General features: G+C 42.7%; 1 protein-coding gene across 1 annotated transcript in view; it reads right to left on the reverse strand.

Annotated features, from left to right (window-relative positions):
- The window catches only part of ITPKA (inositol-trisphosphate 3-kinase A), a 39,441-nt gene that overhangs the window by 6,509 nt on the left and 6,837 nt on the right, over positions 1-26,095 (reverse strand). The window contains exons 3-5 of the mRNA XM_058026841.1: positions 8,926-9,022; positions 6,567-6,780; positions 4,738-4,942 (exon numbers count right to left, since the gene is read on the reverse strand). Of these exons, the coding sequence (XP_057882824.1) occupies positions 4,738-4,942; positions 6,567-6,780; positions 8,926-9,022 (516 nt within the window). The remainder of the gene's footprint in view (positions 1-4,737; positions 4,943-6,566; positions 6,781-8,925; positions 9,023-26,095) is intronic.

Below are 26,095 nucleotides of genomic sequence, written 5' to 3' on the forward strand. Positions count from 1 at the left end.
TATTCATGATATTACCAGCTTGCAGGAGGGTTTTCTCACATCAGTGCTAGCAGTGCAAAGTTCAGTGGGGAAACCACAGAGACCTCTTTGGTTGTACTCTTGTCTGGCTAGTGAAACCCTGGCTGAGGGTGTGAGGGAACATTTCCAAAAACAATTTTACTAGTCCTTTTAGTTTGGGGGTTTCTTTTGGGTTTTGGTGTGGATTTTTTTGTTGTTATTTGGGTTTTCTGGTGGTGGTGGTGGTAGTTTTTGTTGTTGTTTCAGTTTTTCACTGGGAAATCAAAGAATCACAGTTAGGATTCAGTTCCAAATGTACCTTTGAACATATAATGTGACCCAGAAGTCACAGAACAGAAATATGTTGCAGACAGGAACAACCTGGGATTTGCAATGCTAGCAGTGACAAAGCAGGTGAACGAATTTTGGCAAAGGACAGTGCAGGCATGCTTGTTCCAAGTGTGTCCTGGAGAAACTCAGAGTATTTTTGTGCTAGCAGTAAGATTCAGTACAGAAGCATCCTGCTACTGAAAAAGACAAGCATTTTTATGTGCTTCTGGAGCTACAAGCAAATAAGAGCAGTGCATGAATTGGAGGTATTTGTAAACACAGAATATATGAATATGCATGTCCCCAAGAGTATCTCTGTTTCTTCAAGAGACACGAATAGGAGATTTTAGGATATGGGTGTAAAATACAGCAATTATTACAATTGGCAACAAAAATCCACTAAAAGCCTGCAGGATTATCAAACTGTTTTCCTCTCCATTGTTTCAGTCCAATGCCTCATTTTCATTGTGAGTAAATCAGCAGGTCAATAAAATATGTTGTCTCCTACACGTTAAGTCACTACACCAAAATGCCAAATTCACTTAGCAGGTGAAACATTATTTATTCCACAGCCGAACTTCGTTTCTAATACATACATGAAAAACATTCAATAATGCTAAAACTCCAGATCTCTCATGCAAGAGAATTTTATTCCAAGGCTGTTGGACAGACACAAGTGCCACATGTCAGCCTGATGAGATGCACAAGTTATGCCAGAGCAGTTCAGCAGGTAGGCAGTGAACGTTAGAAGCCATCTGATCTGATGTGGGATAATACTCAAGAGCACAAAGATATTTGAAACTTCATCTCGTACCTCTTCACTGGAGCAAGGCTGTTTTAAAAATAATTTCTCCCTATGCTGCAGATTGTAGAGCAATGTCTAGAATAGCTGCTTGGTGTTTGTTCCCTTTCTAACCTTTCGTGTCTGGACAAACTAGTTGCTTGCTTCCCTTTTTAACACTTTTATGATTTTGCTCCTTTCCAGTGGTTGGCAGGAAACATGATTACTGTCTGTCTTTACTTGCTGTAAAGAACATCCAGAGTTTGAATGGCATCACCCCAGTATTCTAAACCACCTTGGCTCTGCATGTACTTGATCCTCAGGAGGCACTTGCCCGAGTCACTCCTTGAAGTCATACCTTTGCTAAGGACTCCACATACACTCCTGCACAGCAGAGCAGTCTGTCACACAGTGCAGCTCGTGGGCCAGCTCTTATTAGATGTGACAGTGACGTGGCTCACCAGAGGGCAAGTGTCACAGCTCCATAAAACAGTGCTATTCATCTTAAATCATGGGGTCTTGCTCAGAGCCCTCTGCTGACCTCCCTTAAAGGGCTCTGGGTTAACTTCATGGATTCACAAAGATTTATGAATCAAATCTGATATCCTCCTGGGAAAATGGCTATCCCTGATCTACAGCTAAAGGAATGGTAGCAAAGGAAGAAGTAACTTTTCAAACTGCACAGATATTCACTGACAGAATGGGAAGACAGAAATCCCAACTCTCAGCCACAAGCAATAGCTTAGTATTATAGAGAAAATGTTTGCAATGCCTGGCCTTCAGACAGCCTCTGCCAGAGAGGAAATGTGCATTTGGAATCAGGCTGGCACAATATACTGAGCAACAGGTTCCAGCTGTAGGGAAACCAAATGGTTCAGATTATTTTTGATAGGAGGAAAAGGGACAAATCCCATAAATAAACTTGACTTGATTTCAGAGATCCAGAAGCAAGGCAAGGATAAGAAATGGAGCAACCCAAAAAGATACCCCATTATTGCAGGAGTGCATATGGTGAATCAAATCTTATTTATCAGCAGCCAGTTCACACAAAGATTTATGATTTCACTTTCTTTGCTTTTGCTTCTTATTCAAGCAGCCACAGGGCAGGAATTACCAAACCCAACATACCTCATCAGCTAACTCCAGGAGTTACCAGTCCAGTCAGGGAGAACATCCCCTTGCTCCCATCAACCACTAGCAGGCACCACTGACTTTTACTGGCTTTTTTACCAAAATGGGGATCCTTGCAGAATGGCTTTGCTTTTCTGCAAAAATACAGAACTGGATGTACAGTTCAGCTTCAGTGGAACAGTGCAGGCAGTACTGACCACGTGTATTGCCTGAACAATTTAGTTTCTGCCACCTTTTCTCCATCTAAAAAAATTTTAAAATTATACCTACATTCCTCATAACAACACAGGGAAATAGAGAGAAAGGGAATGTGCTCCAAAGTATTTCCTATACTTAGTCAAAGATTAAGTATTCTTTCTGTGCACAGTTACAGCAGTGTCTCCACAAAGGGAAACACTACACAGTCTGAGTGTCATACTGCTTCTACCTCTGACAAGAAACAAATCCACAAAGAAAAGCCAGGAGGTTTGTCTGAAGCACCCATGTTCTCCTTTAGCTCAGTTACTCTCTGGGACTGTACATCTTCACTCACCAACTATCTTTCCAAGAACACACATGAAAACTCTCAAGATCATCTGGGTTTCTGATTCCATTACACAGAGGAGCATACAAAGACATAAGTTGCACAGGAATAACACAGGTATCTTCATAACATCATTAGCTGGCTGAAGGGCAAGGCAGGATCCTGTGTTCTGGCTGGACTGGAGCCAGACCATCTACCACCCAGACAGTTCCTGCATGAGGATGCCTGTGTCTAACAGCCAGGAGTGGGTGGACAGCACACAAGGGGCCAGCACTGCATGAGCTTGGAGCCCCAGTTCCAGTACCACAGCAGGAGAATCTGTGAATAAGGAAGGGAGAAGACACAAAGCAAAGAGAGAAGAAAGAGGTATTTAAAGAGCCTCTGTTCATCAGCATCACTGTCTTTTATACCTTATTTCTATGTGCTTGAATTGTGACATGGAAACAAAACTCATCCAGGTTCTGGAGTGGTGCAGTTGACACCACTGAAGGATGGGATGCCACCCAGAGGGACACAGGCAGGCTCAAAGGGGGGCCCATGGGAACCCCATGCAGCTCAAGTGCAAGTGTGGCACACGGGTCAGGGCAGCCCCAGTACCTATCCAAGCTGGGGCACAAACAGATCAAGAGCAGCCCTGCCAAAAAGGACCTGGGAGTGCTGGTGAACAGGAGGCTGGACATGACCCAGCAATGTGTGCTCACAGCCCAGAAAGCCAACTGTGTCCTGGGCTGTATCCAAAGCAGCATGGACAGCAGGGCAAGGGAGGGGATTCCACCCATCTCTCCCTCTCTCATGGAACCCCACCAGCAGTGCTGCATTCAGCTCTGGGGTCCCCAACTCAGGACAGGCATGGACCTGCTGGAGCAAGTGCAGAGAAGGCCACCAAGTTGATTAAAGGAATGGAAAACCTCTCCTATGAGGAAAGACTGAGTAAACTGGGTTTTTTCAGCCTGGGAAAGAAAAGGCTTTGGGGTGACCAAACTGTGGTTTTACAGTACCTGAAGGCAGCCTACAAGAAAAATGGAGAGTGTTTTTTTACAAGAGCAGGCAGTAACAGGACAAGGGATCCTTTAAAAGGGGGAGTAGGTTTAGAATAGGTATTAGAAAAAAGATTCTTCACTGCAAGTGGGGTAAGGCACTAGAACAGGCTGCCCAGAGAAGTTGTGGGTGCCTCATCCCTGGAATTTTTCAAGACCAGGTTGGATGGAGCTCTGAGCAACCTGCTCTACTGCAGCATGGGGGTTGGAACTACATGATCTTTAAGGTCCATTCCAACCCAGTCCATTCTATGATTCTATAAAAGATTAAGTGAGTAACGGGTAGGAAAGAAAATTGCTAAGGTTCTACTGCAGCTGTAAGGTAGTATCCTAGAAATGGTACAGGGACACAAATTTATCCATCAAGAACAGCAGATGAACTTGGCTGATGGAGAAATTTCATTTTGGATTGCTCTGGCTTTATTCCAGCTCCATCTAAACTGGATCTCATCATGTATTTAAAAGGAAAAGTGGTTTCCTTGATCCCAAGAGTATCTAAGCAAATGCTTTTAACATGCCTTGCCAATAAATGTAACTGCAACAAAACCACTTTACTGTGATTCACTTAGAATAAATATGTATAGTTCCTGGATAAAAAAAGTAATTGCATGCAGAGAGGGAGTTAATACTTCTGTTCTGAATTCCTCCTAACAGTCTCATTTTCATTCTATCTGCACTGCATACCTCCTTGTGTCCTTCCTGTAAGGTCTCTGTAGTTGATTCAAATATGGCTGATGTGTATCTGAAGCTTAAATTCATTGACACTCTCTGTTGCAACTAGAATGAATGCTTTAGAACTGCAATAGAGTGAACTCTGTGGTTTCAGCTAGCACATTTTCACATGATTCTTTGGAAAAGCTGGCTACTGATGTGCACAAGCTTGTTTGATAAATCAAAAAAGTTCAGTCTTGAGGAACAGGCAGAGGTGAAACTTTTACCTTAATTCCTTCAATCCTGAAGCCCAGGTTGGCACTGGAGCTGATGGTTTCTCTCCACTGCATGTACCGGGGTTTGGTGACAGCGTGCTGGGCGTTCTCTTCAGCCGTGGGAGCAAGAGGATCCACTTCAATCATTTTCTTGTACATGTCCTTACGCAGCTTTGGTTTCTCTCGTGCCTTAGTCAGCTCTTCCTCCAGGTATGTTCTGCAAACATCACATCCCAACACATCCTTAAGGACTTCCTCAACATTTCTTTTTACAGCTCACAAACTGGCCTCAAGAAACAACAACCAGGAAAATAAGCCTTATCATTGCCCCAGTTCTGCATATGGGGAAACCAAAGTACACAGAGCAATGACTGGCATATTTAGTGTACACAGTACACAGGCATATTTAGTGAAACAGCCCCAGGAATCAGGAATTCTAATTCACTTCTTGTTCTAACTATACCTTTACTTGCTGTTACAAGTTATGATTATTTCCTGGTTACAGAATAGGAGGAAGCTGAATTCCCACCGTGCCATAAAATAGAACTGCATTTTCAAAGGACAAGTAGGAGAGATCACTTATAATGAAATTAAAAAAAAAAAATAGGGCTATTGAAGACTTACTGCATTCTCTCTCCTCAAAAAACTTTAAAACAGTCATGGGTAATTTTTTTAGGCCTCAGTTTAAGTTTTACTTAATGCACCTCAGTGAAAGACAGCGTCACTCTTCATATAGAAAAAACTAGAGTAAAGCAGATTATCAGAGTAGTTCCAAACCAGAAGAGGTAACTAAGAACAGGAAGGTGAAGAGACACAAAACTCCCGCATTTTGCTCTTATCAATCTGCTAATCTGGTAGCCATTAGAAAGGCACTATTCATGTTTTCTACATTCCACTGGATTCCTAAAGCCTGCACTTTGTCAAGTGCCTGAAGTCTACTTTCTTCATCACAGCGTAACAAACCAAGAGATGATGTCACTCACTGCCAGAATGTCACCTATTTTCAACAAAATATGTATGTATTGTTGCAAATCCTTTTCCTATTTCTTCTGAACGTACCAGTTCAGAAGAACTGCTACATCTAAGTAATTTAAATTTTTGCATTTATTTGAAAAGGCATATCTGCACTCCTGTAAGTAGACTAACTAATTTATGACAATAACTCTTGAGCATCTGAGCTGACACCCCAGCTGACAGATTGCTATGACAGCTCATATTTCTCTGTACTGTTACCTTACTCCAGGATCTCAACAAATCTCTATCTCTTTGTTATATAGTAGTTACATAAAAATACTCAGATAGTATTTTTGATGCATTCATTTTAATCACAGACAATGAATGGAAAAGAAAGTGAGAACCTGGAGAACAAAGAGATAGCAACACCTCAAGGTGTCAGAGTATGGAAAAACACAGTCAGTCCTGAGCAAATGGTCAACTCTTTAAAGAAAAGATCAATACCAGCAAAGACTCATTCAAGCATTGGAAATGGGCTTTCACACTGGTATTCCATCATTTGCATTGGGAGATGGAAATTTTACTTTGTGAGGCTTTCTGAATCGCTGCAGACACAAAGATTCAATGAACTGGCAGTGAATAAGTCATGTCATTTTTTCCCATGTATTATCAGGCCATTTCAGAAAAACTTTCTCTTAAATCCCCCCTGAACATTCCTTGATGTGGATAGTTTTTGAGAATATAGATCAACTAGTTTCCAGAATCCATGTACAAACTGGCAATAATGGGACATACTGTCCTCAGGTTGTCCAAGGTGACTGTGAGCATGACCACATCTCCCCCTTCCTTCAAAGCAGAGAAAGTACATTCTTTTTCATTCACCCCACCTGATCCCCATTTTGCAGTCCATCACACTTGGCCCTTCAAAATCAGTGAGCAAGTCATCCAGCTGGATGTAGCTCTCGCCATCTCTCTCCACCACGCCATGGAAGCAAGGGACGCAGGAGCGTAGTGGATCCTTCATCAATCGCTCAAAACACTCCTTTTCATTCTCTGAGAAGCGTTTCAGAATCTTCCCACTATCAGCTGCCTTGAAATTCCCTAAAAAAGAAAATCAGACACTTGCTGACAAGATTGACAAGCAAAAAAGAAAAGCCCCTTCCCCCACCATTCCAGTTTCATCTATCTCAGTCTCATAGCAGCAGTTAAAGATTTCCCCTGAAGAAAAGAGATAAGATGCTTTCCACAGAAAATAAAACACACAGGACGAACAATTGTTAGCAGTGAAAGTCCATTTGGATACATTCCCATGTCAGAATTTATGGCTTTAAGGAGTGCAGTTCCTTCAGGCCTTTGGGCTGTTTGGATTTTTTCCTATGAAAAATCTTTGCTAGGTTATTAAACAGTACTATACTTGCTAAAATGCACAGGAAGAAGCCACGAGCCAGAATTCATCATTAATCCTCTGACAGGCTATTTTAAAGCTGCATAACACTGCCAGCACTGGCTTTGTCCTTAATCCTCACACAGGGTACACACACCTGCTGAGCGTGTCCAGACAGAGGCAGCGCATCAATCAGTGATGCTTAAAGAGCCAGACCCAGGCAGAAGCCAGGCACTGCCCTTTCCCCACACACACACACACTGTGACTGCGCCTGCGCCTGCCTGCAGGTATTGCCTCTCCTCTGGAAACCTGCTTATCTGCTAATGCCCTGCAGGTACAGCCTGGAGGGCGAAGTGCTTTGTACAGCCCTGTGTCTGAATGCTAACCAGGACAAATGACATCTGCAGAGGCCACAATTAGCAGTAATCAGCCTCCACCTGTCGAGTTGCCAAATGCTCTCCTATCCTTGCAACCTGCCAACAGTGTCTAAGGACACGTTTCATTCAGAGGCACCTTTCAGAGACAAAATAAAGTGGGCACCAAAGTAGGAGCCTCACTAACCCTGGGGATAACACTCAACCTTTATCACAGCGGGATCCTTCAGCCATTGCAAACTGGTTCTTCTCTGACAAATCCCAGAACAGGCACTGCCTTGGCAAAAGGGCAAGGCTGGTAACAGCTCAGGTTTTTAGTTCAGAAAAAAACTGTCGTATCAGAGAAGAACAGCTGCAGAAAGGATGGAGCAAACCCAACCACAGAACACTGCTAAAAGGAAACTGGAACAGTATCTCTCCTAATCAGCTTCTAATAAACTCTTAACTCTCCTCTTCCACCCCACTATGTGAGTCTCCAGAAGGGTGATGATTACATGACCAGTGCCTCACTCCACACAGATGAAGCAAACTCCACACTTCCATGACAAAAACTGCATTAAGACTGGGTCATCTTGGCACTTTGTGTGATACAAATCAGACACAAGAACAACACTGTGCAAAATACAGTTACTCAATTTCTAGGGCTCAGTAGATTTCTCAGCACAGCTTTGAAGTGCACCATATTAGGGCATCAGCATACACAGAGGTGGTTCACGTACTGCATTACAGCACGATGCAGTGTGGGTGCCTGCCCACATGTGTACTAATAAACCCCCACCAGCACTGCACAGGAATTATACAAAGCACGAGAGACAAAAACCCATTGACTTCTCTTTGTTGTTTTTTTTTGCCTTACAAATGAAACTAAGCCTCCATGAGGAGGACACCTACCAATTTTTACAGACACAAAACTAGAACCAACCAACTGAGCTGCTCCTTGCACTCGTACAGTGAACAATGACAGACTCGCAATGCAAAAACATGGTCAACAAGGGAATTTTCCCATTTGTTTTCCACCCAAGGACCTACATTCAGATGAGGGGTTTGGAGTGGTGTTAGAAACACTGTCCTTTCCAGGGCTGAAGCACATACAGGCATGGACAGTAATCCTTCCCCCTAGAGAACTAACTACTGGCTACTCAGTCAGGAAAAATGATCCCATACTGCAACCAACAGCACCAGATAGATTAGGGCTTTAACTCCCCAACCTCTTGTTTCCCTCTAACAAGTATTTTACACACATCACCTTACAAGCCTGGCCCTTCTCCAGAGTCTGATCATTGCTTCCCTGCTGATCTCCTTATTCAGGTATATCACTCCCATTTCCCTATCCACACCACAACTGAAATATGTTTTAGGTCATAGATTTGTGTGATATTGCCTGCTTCCTTTTCACCTGAAGGAAGGAAGTTAACAGAGAAAGACTGTTCTCCATGCTGCAGTCATCCTCACTCCAGAGACAAACACACTGAAGATACCCCTCTCACCTGTATGCCCAGCCAGCTGCACCCATGAGTAGCGTTTCTTGAAGGGGCTGATGACTGGCAAGTTAACCATGGTTTTAATTGTATGCCATGCTTTTTTCTGGAAAAGAAAAGAAATCTTAAGTTGGGCAAAAGCTGAAATCCTGACACGCCACATTGAATTGTTCCTCACTAATGTGTAAGTGCTCCAAGGTGGAACCACAAAACAAACACTGTCATCATTGTTGGAAAATTATGCACACAAAGCCAAGAATGGACAAATAAAGATAACGTCCTGCCATGCACAAGAAAGCTGCCTATAAGGAGGGGGGAAAAAAGTCATAGTGCACGTCACAGGCCTGTTCTTAGCCACACCTCGCCCTCCGTGTGTGAGTCACAGAGTATGCGGACAGCAGATGCTGAATGAACACACACATGCATACATACGCACGTTTCAGTTTCCATGAGACACGCACATAAGCTGCTTGTCACTGTCAGCAACACTTCCTTTCCCAGGGAACTTCAGCCTCACCTCACGGTTAGCAGCTTTCCCCAAGTCAGCAGGTAAATCCTACTGGGACACCTGCACAGAAAGTGCATCTCCAGCTGGACACGGAGCTCCCCCAGCTCCCTCGGCACCCACTGACAGCGTGCTGTAGAATCTACTCCAGGTCATGAATTTTCCTGCTCCCTCCCCTCTTTCCCAATCCTGTTACTTTTTAACAAAGCTGGGCATTGCTCTGGCAACCTTTGGCTGCAGCTGTCTGGGTACCGCTGCAGGCAGACAGGGAAACAGAACAGCTGCTCACCAAGAGCAGCTGAGTGCTCTGTCACAAAGGCAGGGAAAAAAAAAAAAGCAGAAAGTGAAAAAGTCTCATGCTCTGGAACTGAAACCCAGATGGGAGAGAACTACAGCCCACCAGCGTTCATGTTACAGTTGGAAGGATCCCAAAGTGCTTTACAAACAAGGAGAGCAGGCTCAGTTCTTCTATCACTAGAACAGAACACCCTGCTGGAGAAGAAAAATGGAGCTGCATTGTATTTATGGCATGACAGTTCAGTGCCGAGGAGGTTTTGTTGGGATCAGGTGTAGCTGGGGATGAGGCAGCACTTACAGAAGAGTTTATCAATGGCTCAATTGGAAATCACCAAAATCAATGGGAGGTATTAATGATGCTGAAAACAAGTTTAGGTGCTTGCTCATCGACTGGAAAATACACATTCAAAACAACTGTCTTCTCTAGCATGGATACTGATCTGGAGATTTAGATGCTTAGGATAAGTAATTTTTATTGTCTTCTACACTCTAAGTGTAAAACAGAAAATGTGAAATTGCAGGAAATTATACACCAGCAAAATATTGGTCTCCAGATCACTCTCTGACCTGGCCACGCTTCCCCAAACTTATTAACTTACACAACATTTCTTATAAGGTACCCCCCAGCAACACTGGTCACTGTGTGAGGGCAAAAACCTGCAGTTATCTTAGAATGTATCAAGAACATATATGAACCATAGACACAAGTGATTTTTTTTAAGGATTTGCCCTCATAAGAAAGTTTTAAGTAATGCTTCAAATTAAACTGACATAACAACATAATTGCCATATGAGCATACTTACTCTGAAATGAGATTGCTTCTGTCTATTAAACTTTGGGTTTTAATGGAGTTTGAGCTGAAATTAATTCACTCTTAGTCAGATATGTTCCCCATACTTTTGAAAACATACTGTACCAGTGAGAGGAAGCATCCAGAAAAAATCCTGGATGTTTGAGAATTATGAAGACTCAGTTGCACTTATTAAAACTCCACAGAAGTTACTAGCTCTAGCTAAACTCCAATTGCATAAATAACTTCTGCAGGTTCATATGCTATATTATTTGGATTTAATATTTTTTAAAATATGCCTTAAGCTGCTCCAAACTGCAGCCTTGCAGTGTTGAACAGTGACTTGTGTCTATTGCAGACCCAGCTGCTGTTCTGTGAGGATGAGCAAGACTCTTCAACACCACTTAAATATGTCCATAGCCTCCTTCTGGAGAAAAGTGCAATGTAAATACTGTTTTTCAAGTAGCAAAGAAATTATTTTTGTCTAGTTTATTTGTGAGATTTCACTGATAGCAGAAGCTCTTCAGGCTGTTGTGCTGTTTCTACTTCAGAAGGGCAGAATCCCAAGTTATTTAAACAACAGTTGACAAAACCCCATTATTATGAATTAAAATGACCTTTTTGAATGTAGCCCCTGCCAGAGATTTAGTTTTTTAAGATTCCAGACCAGTTTTCAGGGCAACACTGTTTTTTCCCCCATCCCTTAATCAGAAGTCAACATTGCTCCCTAACTCTGCCATAAAGACCCCCCCACACACCATAAAGTTCCACTCCTAACAAACTGCATCCTGCCTCCCAGTGACTCGTCATGCTGCTGCACGCACCGCTAACGAGAGGCACAGATCCTCAACGAAATTACATCAACTGTCAATGCAACATCACACTCCAGTGGCTCTCCTGCCTCCTCCCTCCCACCAAATGCTAAGAAGATGAAGCTTTTATTTGTACTGTGGGCGTGAAGGAGAGACAATGGGCCAAACTCAGCCCCAGCTCCAGGGGACTTTGGCTGCTTTAGGTTACGGCTGCCTTGGATAAGGATGTTTAAGCTACTCATCCAGTAAACAGACACTGACGATTTTTATTTACCTTTCTTAATTTTAAATAATCTCTTCACAAACCTCTCCTCGCCCTCAAGATAAGGAAAGCAGAAGGCTCAAGCTAGGAGGGAAAGGATTGCCTTCAGACTTGTCCTGTGGGGAGTGTTGCCATCAGCAGGGGTTCAGCAGTTTCACTTTCCTCTACCTCAATTTCTAGTCTCCCAGCTCACTCAACCCAGGGTGCAAATTGCCAGGATGCAAGCAGGGCTGCATGCTGGTAGAGCAGTGGTGTGAGTGGGAAGATGAAAACTTTGTATGCTTGCTGTAGGAGGAATCATTCTCACTTCTATTTCTAAAGTAAGATCTCTTCTTCTTTGTTAGCAATGGCATTATGTGCTTTTCAAATCACTGCTTTATGCTGCAATGGCAAAGAGGGCTTCTACCACTGCCCATCTGTATTTGCAGCCTTATCTCCCTCTGCTCCTGTTTCTTTTGCTAGTCTTCCTTGATTTTTTTCTCTGTCTGGGTTTCTCCAAGACCTCACTTCTTCTAGATTCCCAGGAGAAACTCTGCATTCAGGATTGTCTGAATTGACATCACTGATGCTGTTTTATATGTCTCAACATGCTCAAGAGTTTTCCAACAGTAACAAAAAAGGCATTCCAAAAGAGTCAAGAAACAAACCTGAAAAATATTAACACTCTTAGACTCAGCACGTAAGTTACTCGATGTAAACTTTAACTGACACATGATATAAACACCCCCGAGCAACACACAAAAGGTGTGGGGCACTAAGGAGGGAAAAGCAAGTTTTCTGCCAGTGGGGCAGACAAAGTGACAGTCTGTGCCATGGCACGTGTGCCCCTGGCAGCAAATGGACAAAATTTCAGGGAAGAGAAGGGGAGAAGCAATTAATGCAATGCAGCCACAGTGCATGCAAAGGAACTGTGGTTTGGTATCTGATCTGCTACCTGGATTACTCTCTTGACTCACTTTCCTGAATTGGAAGCACAGCTCTGAAGAGAAGCACAGATCCATGCAGCAGATGTGGAGGCCTGCTCAGTGCATACACAGACAAGATGCTGCCTGGGTGAGGTGTTCCCCACCTGTCCTACCCTGGACAAAGGCAGCTGCTGCCATCCTGTCTACCCTTTAAGGGAGAGCAAAGGGCAGCAGTAACCGAGCACCACTGGTTTGTGTGAGCCCACATTTCTCCAGGCCTTTTCACAGGATAAGCATGCAACTCCACACACAACCAGCGTGCAGAGGCCCAGCCATGATGAGCCTGCACAAACACACCAGAGGATGTATGCCTTGCCTGAAGAAAATCCACTGAACTCTGGGAGGTATTTCACCCATTTGAAGGAGTTTGGCCTCAGACCCCACTGTCCCCAAGAATAAATCTCCAGGCACTGCCAGGCTTTCCTGAAGCCCTCCCATTACTGCAGGACAAGAGCTGTAACACCCTAACAAGCAAGCTCACTGAAGAGATTAGTGCAAACTCCCTGAATTGGATAGGGCTTTTTTAGTTGCTACTGTTGTTTTACAGGCAGCACAGAGCAACTAGCACGTCTCTGAGCACATGCTGAATTCCTCAGGAACAGGAGAACCACTCTAATTCCTAAAGACAACAGTGCATAGGGACCTGAACACTCCTCTGCTGTTCTATGGAAAAATAAATAAAATCCCTCACTTATTTAAGGGTAAAAATAAAACAATAATATCTCAGTTCTGTGAATGTCTGAAACACATGTAACTACCCTCAAGCAAGAAATAACAAACAGGTAACATACATAAGAATTTGTTTCACTTAGGAATTTCAGCAATTATAATAATTTAAAAAATCAGTCACATCTAAATTAGGAAGCATTGGGGGAATAAGAAAAACCTTTTCTTCAGAAAAATGAAGTAATTTAGCTTTCATAATTCTGGCATATTACTTGAAACTATAATGAGTTGAAGAACAAAAGAACACTAAAATTCAATATAAATCAACAGGGTCTTTAAAAATATCCATGATTCCATCAGCAGCAGAGTGGAGGTGTAGTTTCTTGCCTGAGCTGGTAAATCATCATGGAAATTCTGTTAGGCAAGTGTAAACAATGACCACTGAATCATTTCACTGGGTAAATTTCAGCCATTTCTTTACCCAAGATCCTGTTGTCTTTTTTTTGTCTTTGTTTTTGTGCATAATACAAAGCCTACATAAGAAAGCTATTATGACAGCAAGAAACAAAAGGATAATGAGAAATTTTTTTAGTAATCCTTTTTTTTTTCCAAGAAGGCTTTAAGAAAGAGTACTTAATTGTCAGTCATCATTACCTACTGTTCTCTTAAAGTCTTTACATCATTTAGGCTAAATTCTGCCACTCTGGGACATGGGGGCTGAAATCTAATCTGTAATGCTGGTTGCCACTGCCTACTCAGTGTCTCATCAACTCCTAGAAGGAACAAAGGTCCTCCACAGGGACTTGTAAGGAGTACAGAAAACTATAATTATCAAGAAGTTACTATGTGCATTTCAGAACAATCCTGTAAGAGCCATGTGCCCAAAATGCAGGAGCAACCCCTTGCCCAGGGATCTTGGCCAGCACAGTGAGCAGCGGGCACATGAGAAGGGGATGAGTGCTGGCCTCCTTTGGGGCACAGTAACCACAGCAACAGTGTCTGGAAATGTAAAAAGTGTCTGGGAACTCGTCAGACCAGTCAATGGCTGGAACTGCCTTCTATGAGGCCCAAAAACAATACCAAGAATTACTAAACTGGGTATCAGCTATGACTTATCCAGGCACAGAATTAGTCACTCTCCAGCGGCTCACCTTTCTGCTGGGTTGGCTTTTTTGCCCCTCTTCTCTTCCTTCCTGATCACACATTAGCATCCTTACTACTCTGAGTGACACAACAAATCCTCAGGAGGTCCACAATATTACACACAATATTACTCACACAGGTGGCTTAAGTATCAGGGTGAGCAGCTGGTCACTTTCTGTTCATAACTGTTTCTTTTAAACTCTGTATCTTCTACAGTTTTATTGTTGCTTCACAGAATGGGTCGGGTTGGAAGGGAGCACAGTGGGTCATCTGGCCAACCTCTCTGCCCAAGCAGGGCCATTCTAGAGTACATGGCACAGGACTGCATCCAGATGGTTCTGGACTATCTCCAGTGAAGGAGACTTCACAACCTTGCTGGGCAACCTGTTCCAGTGCTTGGCCACCTGCAGAAGTTCTGCCTCCTATTCAGGTGGAACTTCCTGTGCTTCAGGTTCTGCTCACTGTCTCTTGTGCTGTTGCTGGGCACCACCAAGCAGAGTCTGGCTCCATTCTCTGACACCCTCCCTTCAGACACTGATAGACACTGACGAGGTCTCCTCTCATTTTTCTCTTTTTGAGGCTGAGCAGGCCCAGCTTCCTCAGCCTTTCCTCAGAAGAGTTGCTTCAGTCTCCTAATCCTCTTCAAAGCCCTTCTCTGGACCTGCTCCAGGAGCTCCATGTCTCCCTTGTACTGAGGAGCCCAGATGCTAGGGCTAAGTAGAAGGGTCAAATCACTTCCCTAGACCTGCTGGCAACGCTCTTCCTAATGCATTCCAGGATACCATTGGCCTTCTTGGCCTCCAGTTTTACTTTTTATGTACACTTTTTTTACTTTTATATACATTTACTTAAAATGTTTTATAAAACCTCTGAGTTAATTTTATTTACAAAACCCTTGACTGCTTTATTTCCCATAGTTTATTAAAACTGAAATCAGTTTGAAGGCTAATTTGTTTTCCTAATTATTTATGCCATTTTATTAAATTACTTAAATAATTCAGAAAATTAAAATATATTTGTTCTCTGCTTTCACTACTACTGTTTGCCACTTTATTTGAATTGGTTTCACCTGACATATTGGACCTACACAGGTAAAGAATTTAAATGTAGGTCTAAAGCTATTAATCATATTATTTTAATGGACTAAACCTAGCTGAAACAAAACTTTCTTTTCATCTGTTTCAACACAGTCAATACCTGCCACTACTATAAAAAGCTTTCATGAGAAATAATTTTGAGCAAATCACAACCAAGAAAATTAGTGGCCTAATTTAATTACTGAGTAATTAGATCTGCTTCTTTCTCTGTTTGAATGTAGTCAATAACAACAGTACTATAATTACAATCTACTAAAAAAAAAAACACATAACACTTCAGCAAAGTATCTACTGCTTTGTCAAAATCACAATACTCTACCAAGACAAGTTGTTATCAGCACAGTTTGCCCAAACCAAAGACTGCTCCACAGGTGAAGCTTCCCAGCAGCCAGCTTCAATGGTTATTAGGGATTTCATTCTCTCAAGGAGTATAGCTCTGGGACAGTTCACCATATGGTTTCACTTCATGGAGAGAACTGAGGATCTGAGTGATGTTATATAAGAAAAAAAAAATTAAAAGATAGTGAGAGTTGCTGAGCAACACAGTATCTTTCCGGTTACAGTCACAAAATTTGCCTATCAAGGCATTCTGGTTTTGAGTTCTTTCAGTTTGAGTCTTAGTGTAGTCGTCTTTGCAGATATGAAACAGGCAGGCAGTCATCTTGGTCAGATCCAGATCCTGAACCAGCTGACATTTTTATGCCAAATGTAAGCAAAACATAATTACCCTCAGTGTTTCTTCTAGTAATATATGCATACACATTCATGCATGCTTTTAAAACACCTAAAGCAGATTGTAAAAGCCTTTGATTGCAGATGATGAAAATTCCATTACTTTTTTTATAATTATCCAGACTATAACAAGTCCTAGGCTTGAGATCATCTGGTATTTGAAGAAACTTAGAACACCTTACAAGACACAGAGCAAGTGAGGCACACATGACATTTTTACCATATTTGTTGGGAAAAATATAACTGAAATATCCACAAAGGCTCTCTGTAGGGAAGCAAGGCGCAAGATTTTCCCATAGCTAAAACAAAAATGCCCCAAACAATGACAGCAAATCCCTGAATTTATAATAGAAGGCACTTTATACTTTCAGCAGCCAGTTTCTTTGCTCTTGCCCCCTATTAAAGGTTCCTGGAATCCTCAAGCTCAGGAGATTCTTGCTGCCAAGTCTACTACCCACTTGGCTGAATCAGACATGAATCACAAAGATCTCAATGGGTGGGAGGTGAAAGAGCAAGTTAAGTAGGAGAATGCTCCCCAAACGTATGTGAGTGAACCCTCACACAAACCTTTATCACAGAGCTCCTGAGTGCAACACTTAATTCAGCTGCCAAGGTAGGGCAAGGCTCCTACAGCAACCCAGCCCCATTATTACCACATTTCACCTTCTCTTGGTCCTGGGCAGGAAACAGGTTCCTGAAGCAGCAAACACTGATCCACAGAGCAGTCAGTGTTTCTGACTAGACAAAAAACTATTTGGGGCCAGAATGCCGCATTGTGATAACTGCATTATGATCCTGGTCCAGAGTCTGGAGCTGCAAGCACGGGCTTTGGACAGTCTGTGCCCTGACAGGCAACAGCATCATTCTTCACACTGAGATCCATGCCAATCAATGCCAACTGATCATCTGGCCAAATCGCAGCAAATGGCCTCCTGCCAGGGAACCCTGTCACTTCAAACGCTGTCAGCTGTTGCTCAAGGAAAACAGTGCAACCACATCCCTGGTCAAGGATATCCCTGAGCCCTCTCCACCTAAGGGATGCCTTGGCAGCCATGACCACTCCTGCATCTAAGTTCCCAAGGGAACTTAACACTCCCTGCTTTGTCACACAGTTGATCTTCCCGTGATGTAGGAGTGCCAGCTGGAGCTGTAAGACTGATAATCAACAGCAAGGGAGAACATGCACTCCTAAAGAGCAGCAGTTTGCATGCCACACAAGCAGCCTCTGATCAGCACCTCTCATCAGACTGCCAGGCAAACTGTGAACACACCTTCAACTCTCCCTCCCTCTCTTTCACCCTCCAGCCTCCAACCTTAGAGAAGAAACAGTGCTTAGACTGTTCTTAGCCCTTGATGCCTCTGGCTCCGCACTCAGCCATGGGTGAGGGCCACAGCTGCTCAACCAGCACTTGGCAGGTGGATCCTCTGACTGCAGGGTTTCCATTTCCTGTTTGTGCTGCACTCAGGATGGGCTGGGCTAAATCTTCGGAGTCATGAGAAACACTTAATGCAATAAGCAGAAACAACACTGCAAGTCAGAAGCCTCAGGTTCCTGTGTTTTCTCCCCTGTGGTGCTCCACCATGCAGTGAGATGCACACATAATTTGGTTTTGCTACTCTTTAGGATACATGGTAAGCCTGCTGGGTGTTTATTATGTCTGGACTAAAGAAGTGAAGGTAAGAGAAATGCAAGGTCAGTATCAGACTCAATTACTAGGAGCAGAGAATCCCATGTCCCACTCCATAGCTGGATTCTACTTGTACAGTCCAGGAGCAGTTCCCCTCTAAATCAGAGGAAAATTGACTACAAAGAAGCAAAAGCCTTGTTTGTCCTCCTGCAAAGAGCACCAAGAGCCACAATCTGCTGACTATTCTGCAGGGATCTATGTTGGCATTCTGTTTCTGGTTATTACCAGTTGAAATTTCTGCAACCTCTACATTATTCCCGGGCCAAAAGACAAAATAATAAAGTTATATGGCTTCAAAGGTGCATTGTCACAAGGGTTTCCTTCATTTATCTCACAGATATGTTGTAAACACTGATACTGTTGACTGAAAGATTTTAATTCAACAAGAATAAATGTTTTCTGTTCTAAGGGATATTAAACTGTCTTCCATAGCAGGTATTAAATATGGCCATTACCCCTACTTTCACATCTTGTGGTCTGCTCTGAAAGACACTGGGTCTCTGACAGGATGGAGCTCTGCCATCTGTCCCTACCAAGCACAGGAAAGCTGAATCCACGACATTCTGCTCCTACCAGGTTTCTGCCAAAACATCAGTCTTGCTGGAAACTGAAATGTTACTATCCAAGAAGTAAATGGAAAGTTCCTCACTATAGGAAAGTTGACTCAGAGCCCAAACATTCAAGATTTATTCAGGCTGTCCATCACCCAGAACAGATATGTGGTAAATCAAACATCACTTTAGCAGATGGTGTGGCAGAAGGAAAGAAATCGTTCTTAACCTCCAAAACAACTGCAGTTTAAATATTCAGAAACAGTCTAGCAAATTGACAGTTCTCTGCCTTTCACATCTCATGGGTCACTGACTGACTTCTCCAGTCATGAGAAGGGGACATCTAGAAAGACAACACTCTTTACACGATAAAATAAGCCCAGCATCCTATCAGGTAGGACACAGAATTATCACTTCCAAACAGGATGAATATTTGGTAATACTTAAAATCCAAACAGATCCGCATTTCTCTGTGCACAGACCAATAAATAGGTTTATCCTGAAACGTAATCACAACTTGTTAAGGCGCAAACTTGTAATTTGTGAACTGTGCATGACCTCAAATCCAAATGTACTACAAGTGCCAATCAGTTTAAATCAGGTGTGGTTTCTGTGTAACATCAAGGGAGACTGTGTTCTGGCAAGAAGCCAGGAAACAACTTCAATAAACTAATCTCCCCTGAGTGAGCTTGGGAAGGAAGCTGAGCATGTGCTGTGTCTCATTTGCAATGGTGGTGCAGTCTGTTACCTGGAGACACAGCTCTATCCTGCCTGCCCAGCAGCTCAGGGCTGGGCACCCCCACTTCAACATCCCAGGGACTCAGGAGCCCGCAGCGGAATCTCCAGTCTGAGCAGACAAAGAGAAATAAAGAAAATTTTAATAGTTATCCTTTCTTACACTTTCTGATTTGCCAGAAACCGCTACCGTCCAACAGGAATTGCAAAACTGTTTTCTACTAGTTGGTCTATCCCCAGCAGTTTGGGTTAGTGGACACATGTTGAAAGCTGACCCTGTTTTCAGCACATCCTCATGTAACAGCCCCAGAAACTGCATCCCACACAACTTTGAGATTCTGCCTGAAAGAAATGTAACAGTGGAAGACTATAGTACTGTAAATCATTTTTTCTATAGGAAAGGATAGGAAGCACAAGGACAGAATTAAGGTTCCTGCATGTATGTATCTACACACATATAGAGAGGTTACTGATAGATATTGATTGTTAAAACATTTTCGCCTAACTTTTCTTTCGTACCATGATAATTCAGCTTCTAACATCCTATACTGTCAGACACTCACTTGCAAAAGATCTCAGCAAATTTCACTGCTTCAACATGGAATTTAGGTCCAGATATGTGCCCTTTCTCTGCTCCAGTTCCCACAACTGCAGGTTATAACAACTCTACCTCAGAACACTGTTGAATAATTTAAGTAATTAGTGCTTGTAAACTAAATTAGAGGCACTCAAGACAGTCAGGTACTCAAATAAGCAGTAATTCAGTGTTAAGTGAAAAATGATTATGAGAGTCTAAAAATACATCATGTAAAAAACAGACCACACATATACTAGTAGCAGTTTGCCAACTGCTCTTCCGTCTATCACAAGACAAAGTCCAGTACTCCACCTCTCCTGCCTTGTCTCCTCTGAACTGCCTCTTCCATTATCCTCTAAGGAAGCATAAGGAGTTACTGCCTCACCTGCAGTGCACTGCACTGTTCAAACAGGGCCCACCCCTGGCCATGGAATGCAAGTGTCAACATGCAGCAGGCACTGCTACTGAGCGGGGTGTGGTGTTTGCCTAGGGGAAAGCCACATCCTTCAACCACTTTAATAGCTCCAAGCTTCAACACAGTATAACCCTGAGATTATTCCAAACCACTCTGTCGAAAGGATTTTGAAACAAACAAACAAAAAAATAACAACCCCAACCAAACAGAAATCCACGCTCCTATTAATGGAATGTGGCAATGATTAAGAAACCTGTAATTCTATGGAAATTAGTACTCTTCACCTTATCCCATTGGAGCAAGAGGCTTTTTGACACAAACCTAAGATTAGAGAAACTCTTCCTTCCCCAAGTCAGCCCTAAGAACTATGTAAGGAATACAGAGAAAAGATGACATCTCCCTTGAGCAAAACTACAGGATCAAAAGATAATTTCTGTCAACAGAACGACGTAAGAGAAGTGAGTTGAATTCCTCCTCTGTATCAGTAGCAGCTAGCCCCAGAGACAAGGGGTTATTTAAGATTTTAATTTCCATAATGTAGCCTTAAGAAAGAGAATCAAATTCAAACCTTACATAAGCACGAGTGACTCAACTAAAGACTGAAACTGAAACAAGGCATCTGTCTTCCTGAAGAGTTGTGGGTGTCTGAACAATAGCAAATGTGTTTTATGGAGCATGCTTCCTCTGCCCGGAAGGTAAACCTGCGTTCACCATCACGATGCTGGAGATCCCACCTTTGTAGAAGCATAAACATCAATTGCTGATTATTAAGATGCAAACTCACCTAAAAATAAAGTAAAATAAGCAGGGTGTAGTTTATAAGGACAATTTATCTACCAAAATTATTATCTTATGGTAAAAGAGATTTAAAAACCCCCATAAAACTTCAAAGAACTTCATACTGTTGGCTCCTAGCAACAGAACTGCAAGCCACACTCCCGTATCTTGCACAACCACCTACACCAGCCTCCTGGTATATGGAGCAAGCAGCAGCTGCTGTGCCACATTGGACACGGGTAGCAAAACCCAAGAGCAACCAATATCAATTTACCAGGGTTCAGCAAAGAGAAAACAGACATTTGAAATGCCATCTGCACATGGGTGATGACCTACATTGGACACAGGGGAACAGGCCACGCAGAGAAGTTACTTCACAAGACAAGACTGATTTTGCTGCCCACCTACTCTTTTTATTAAAGAATGCAATGTAAAAAGAATATTGGTGATTTGGCTACATTCATCCTATAGTCCCAGACAGGACAGTTTCCTGTAAAACCAGAGGACTGAAAAGGCAGACTAGGATCAAAGCACAGAACTATAGCAATGGAAGAAGACATATTTCTAGAGATGATGTGGAAAATCCCAATGGATAAATAGGGACAGAAGACAGATGATTAATTATGTGTCACTCCAGTTTTAATATTGGAATGAGAAATCATAATCAGGACATCAGCCAGTCCAATTACTGGAAAAAGACTTGGAGACTGTTGGCATAGTGATTAACTATCACTGGACTGTTACAGAGCTCAGGACTTGCTCCCTTTCTTGGTGTCTTTGCTGAAAGCAATAATTTTCTGTGATCTTGCTATAAATTTTGAGAAAACAACTCATGAAACTCTTACAGGGGCCTGATTAGTGCCCAAACCCAAGCACCTGAAAGTCAGGAGTCTCCACTTTAAAATCCTTTTATAGGTTTTTCAACAGATCTGGCAGGATCTGTGCTGAAATGAGTAACCTCAGGATTTAATTGCTTACTCCTCCTGGGTTAGTACAAAGAAGGCAAAAAGTTCCTTATTTAAATGCCACTGAGCAAGACAATACAAACTGTATCAAATTATCAGCTCAAAATTCTGATACTCAGCATTTTGCACTATGAAAAATGAGAGCTGAAGCGTAGGAAGGTTTCTTAGTTTCTTCAGATTATATTTTCCTCTGAACAAAGCTGACCCTTTGTGGGGTCAGCAACGCCATCCCAACAGACTATACATGGGTGGCAAAGGAGGGAGCCCACACCAAGCAGAGCTTGTCATTATTAGAATATTCAGGTCAAGTGCACTTAGCCAACAACCCACTCAAACCCCACACAAGATAACAGCTGATCTGCATGCAAAAACACTGTTCACATAGATTTTTATCCTTTCTGCTGCATCACATAAGCATACAATGAAGGAGAAGAGTACAAAGGCCATACAGTCTTCTCTAGCTCTGCCTCTTTCAGAGAGGCAAAACCCAGATTTCCTGCACAACCAGGAAAGCACCAATGCGCAAGAATTCTTTGTATGTGTTTTGTTCTCTGGTGATTAGCTCTAAGTTAACCACCTCAAAAAAGAGCTAAAACTCTGGTTTGCTTCAGATTGAACAACTCTAACAAAAACTTGAGGTGTTTCCAAGGCTAGAAAAAGATTCATATTGACGCCACTACAAAATTTCTAGTGAATCCTCTCGAAAGCTTTTTAACTTTGAATTTTGAGGAAGGAACCTGAAATCTAGGAAGAGGAGTGTTTTCAAAGCAGGAGTAAGCAATGTGAGGAACAGAAGTCAACCTGAGAAAGCCTGGCAAATTGTAAGAACCTCAAATTAATTTGCAGTAGACTCTCATTAGTAGTTAATTACCTTCTGTGGAGACTGCTCGGCACAGCACAAACAAGGGATCAATGTAGCTCAGCTGTGAGGGATGTGTTCAGCCATACACAGGAGGGAATTTGAGGAGGCTCAGCTGTGCACCAGAGAGCTGTGAACTAGGCTTTCCTCACAGCAGAGGGCACCTGAAGAGCCTCTCCAAGTGCAGCCCTGCACTGAGTGCCCTCTCCAGCATGGGCACCTCACCTGGGCCAGGCAGCGCTGCCTTGTTCCACAGCGCACGCTTCGGGAAGGCAGGGAGGATGAAACACCATTGCCAGATGTCAGCACCTTCTCCTCCTGGAACATGTTCAGATCCAGAATTACATTTCAGCTGGAACTTTAATAATGCCTTAAATGCAAAACTGGGTACTCAGAAGTTAGAAATTTTCAGAATTGAAGTTTTCGGTACAAACTTAAAGACAACTGTTACAGCAGCAGTACACTGTTTTCCAAATGTTAGTGAATTTGTTTTCACAACCTGTTAAATGAAGGGAAAAATAGTGAAGGAAAGATAGGTTAATGTGAAAAGTAAAACTAATTTTGAAAGCTTAAACTGAGGTGTCAACCTTTGCTTTTCCTAATATCCAGTGTTATACAATACTGTACAATACTTTTGTAGAACAGCTCCCATTAACTTTGGCTGCATGCACATATGTTCAGTGTTTCTGCTAGTAAGGTTCACTCTCAAGTTAGTCAAAAGGAGAATGAAAAAAATACAGTTATTGGCCATGGTGAAAGTCTCCATAAATAACTTCCCTAGTCTCTTCTCAGGCAAAGAAGGACTGTGAAACTGTGAAAGGCAGCAGCTCTCCACATCAGCATTCAGCCGTGTTAAATTGGGAAGTCAGCCTTTCCCTTCTGTGATCTGCTGCAGAGCTATCTGTGAATAAACAGAGGTTCTGCAATACATTACATCAGTGACTGTGGAACTGTAACTTATCCTTTGAGTAGACTGAAAATATAGAACTGTTAAAAGTCATGAATTCTGTGCATAAAGTGCTATGCCTACTTGTTATGAAAGACAGCAGAACATTAACATACCCACACTGCAGGCACGTGAGCTCTTTCATTACATATACTTTCAATGTTTGACTGATGATTTCTTAATATAGTTGTCATATGTTCTCCTGAGGTTTTTCTGAGAATGTATTTTTCTTGATTTTTAAAGAAATAATCTGCTTGCCTATTAAGTTTTGCTCTTCCCCTCACATTTCCAGTACCCTTCCCAATCCCTGTCAGTGACTCCCCTTCTGTCTGATGGTACATAACCTGAAGCTATCACAACCCTCTTACCTCCCTCATCTCCAAAGTTTTCCTCTTGAGTAGCCTGCATTAGAACCTTGCAGCTGCCCTTTGCAATATGTGTACCCATAAGACTGGTCATTTGAAAGCACATGACAGCACCACTACCTGTGCCACATGCTCAGATCTGTGCCAGATGCTTCTAAATCTTTGAAGATTTTCAGCAGAGGTGGTGATTTCAGAGCATTTGAAGAGGTTCCAGTAGTGGAAGGTCTTGACACGCAGCAGCAACGCTCCTTCCATTTCCAAAGTACGTGCTGCAGAGTGAGCCAGAGCTGGCTGTGGTGAGAGATGCCTTCTTGCATGGGAAAACCCCCTGGACAGCTGCCTGTTGCACAGCTGAGCCTCCCTGAGCTCACCCCCTGCACCTGGAACCTGGAGTGGGATGGCAGCACACATCCCTCACAGCTGGGCTCTGTCCATCTCTTGTGTGCCCACAGCACACAGACTCTGACTAGCACCAGCACCTCAAAGGTGAGAAGTAGAAGCCTGCATTTGATTCAGCACTCCACCACAGGAAGCAAACGAAGTAGAGCACAGCAAATAGTTATGTCTTGAGTGAACATCACTAGAAAGAACCACTGCAGTGTTCTCACTATATGGAGCTGCTTGAAAAGAGCTGAGACACAAAGAAAGCTGTGTTCTCTGTAGCAGCTCAGAGTAGTGAATGCAGCTGTAACTAAGACTGGATCACTTTATGTTGGGATGTGGCAGAGATCAGGAGACAAAATCAGTTATATTGATAATTAATGATAATTTTCTACCATCACTGAAAACAAAGACCTTCTCTCTCTATGCAGTGTTCAATGCAATTTATCAAGAGACATTATTCTCATCACATGAAAGTTGTACAAAGTACATATGAAGTGTGAAGCAGTTTCTGCTGATACATCCCAAGTGAACTCTGCCATTCCCACTAACTAACTCATACAGTTCTGCAACATCCCAGCTTCCTGTTAATCCTCTGGATGAATCAGACACATTTGAGTACCAATGACACCCAGACTAAACAAGTTTCTATACATATTCTTTATCACGTGTAACCACACCTCTGTTAGAATGTGGCTCACATACAGATGAGGTCAGAAGGCTGAATAAAGCAGCAGACTGAAGCTGAATGTGAGTAAAATAAACATGGTAATAGTGGGCTGAGGTAAACAGTTTAAAGTGTTTGTATCACTGCATCACCTTACTTGGATATTTCAGCCTGTAAATACAGAGTGCTCCTGGATTCTGGGTTAATGCTGAGCTCCCACAAAGCAGTGTCTGTGCTCTGCTTGCCATAGTCACCAACTGGCTTGGAGAGTCTGTCCCAAGCTCCAAATCTGGATCATGTCAAGTCTGTGATCACTGCTTCACATGAGCTGTCGATTTGTCTTTGGCTGACTTCTTCCCAAGCTTGCCAAGGAACAGAAGATTTGCTAACAAGCAACAATAGCCAGGCCTGATGGGTTCAGTGTAGGTTTCTATAGAATCTGTCTCACACCTACATGTCTTGGAATGTAAAAGGTTTCATCCCTTGTGAGAAGCTCACCATTCATCAGTACAAAAATCCCCTCAAATGCTGCTGGTTATGTGTTATCCCAGACAGCATTCTCCATAACAGGAATGAATTAGTTAAGCATTGGAAAGAATACACCAATACAGCACCATTGGAAACACCACCACCACCACACTGTTATCCAGTGCCAGGCTATTTGCTAGCCTGACTCTGGATGAACAGGTAGCCTCTCCCTGTTCCCTATGCTTTTATTCAGAAGGAGCTGATGGACACTAACACCTGCTCCCACTCTCCTCCTTTTTTTTATTATATTTTTCCCCAGGTATGCTATGCTGTGGACAGACAATGCCACCTTACATGATTTCTGAGCTTTTGAGATGAAGCTCTGTTGGTAGAGAAGAGCGCTTAAACCATTTAAACCTACACTATGCAAGATCCAAATTAACATGGACTGATAAGCCAATTTCCTCTGCCTCAGCCCCCTTTCACTGCAAGAACTGCCCTGACTGAAGGAAGAA

Source organism: Melospiza georgiana, chromosome 6 (genome assembly GCF_028018845.1).
Source record: "Melospiza georgiana isolate bMelGeo1 chromosome 6, bMelGeo1.pri, whole genome shotgun sequence".
In the NCBI taxonomy this organism is placed as follows: domain Eukaryota; kingdom Metazoa; phylum Chordata; class Aves; order Passeriformes; family Passerellidae; genus Melospiza; species Melospiza georgiana.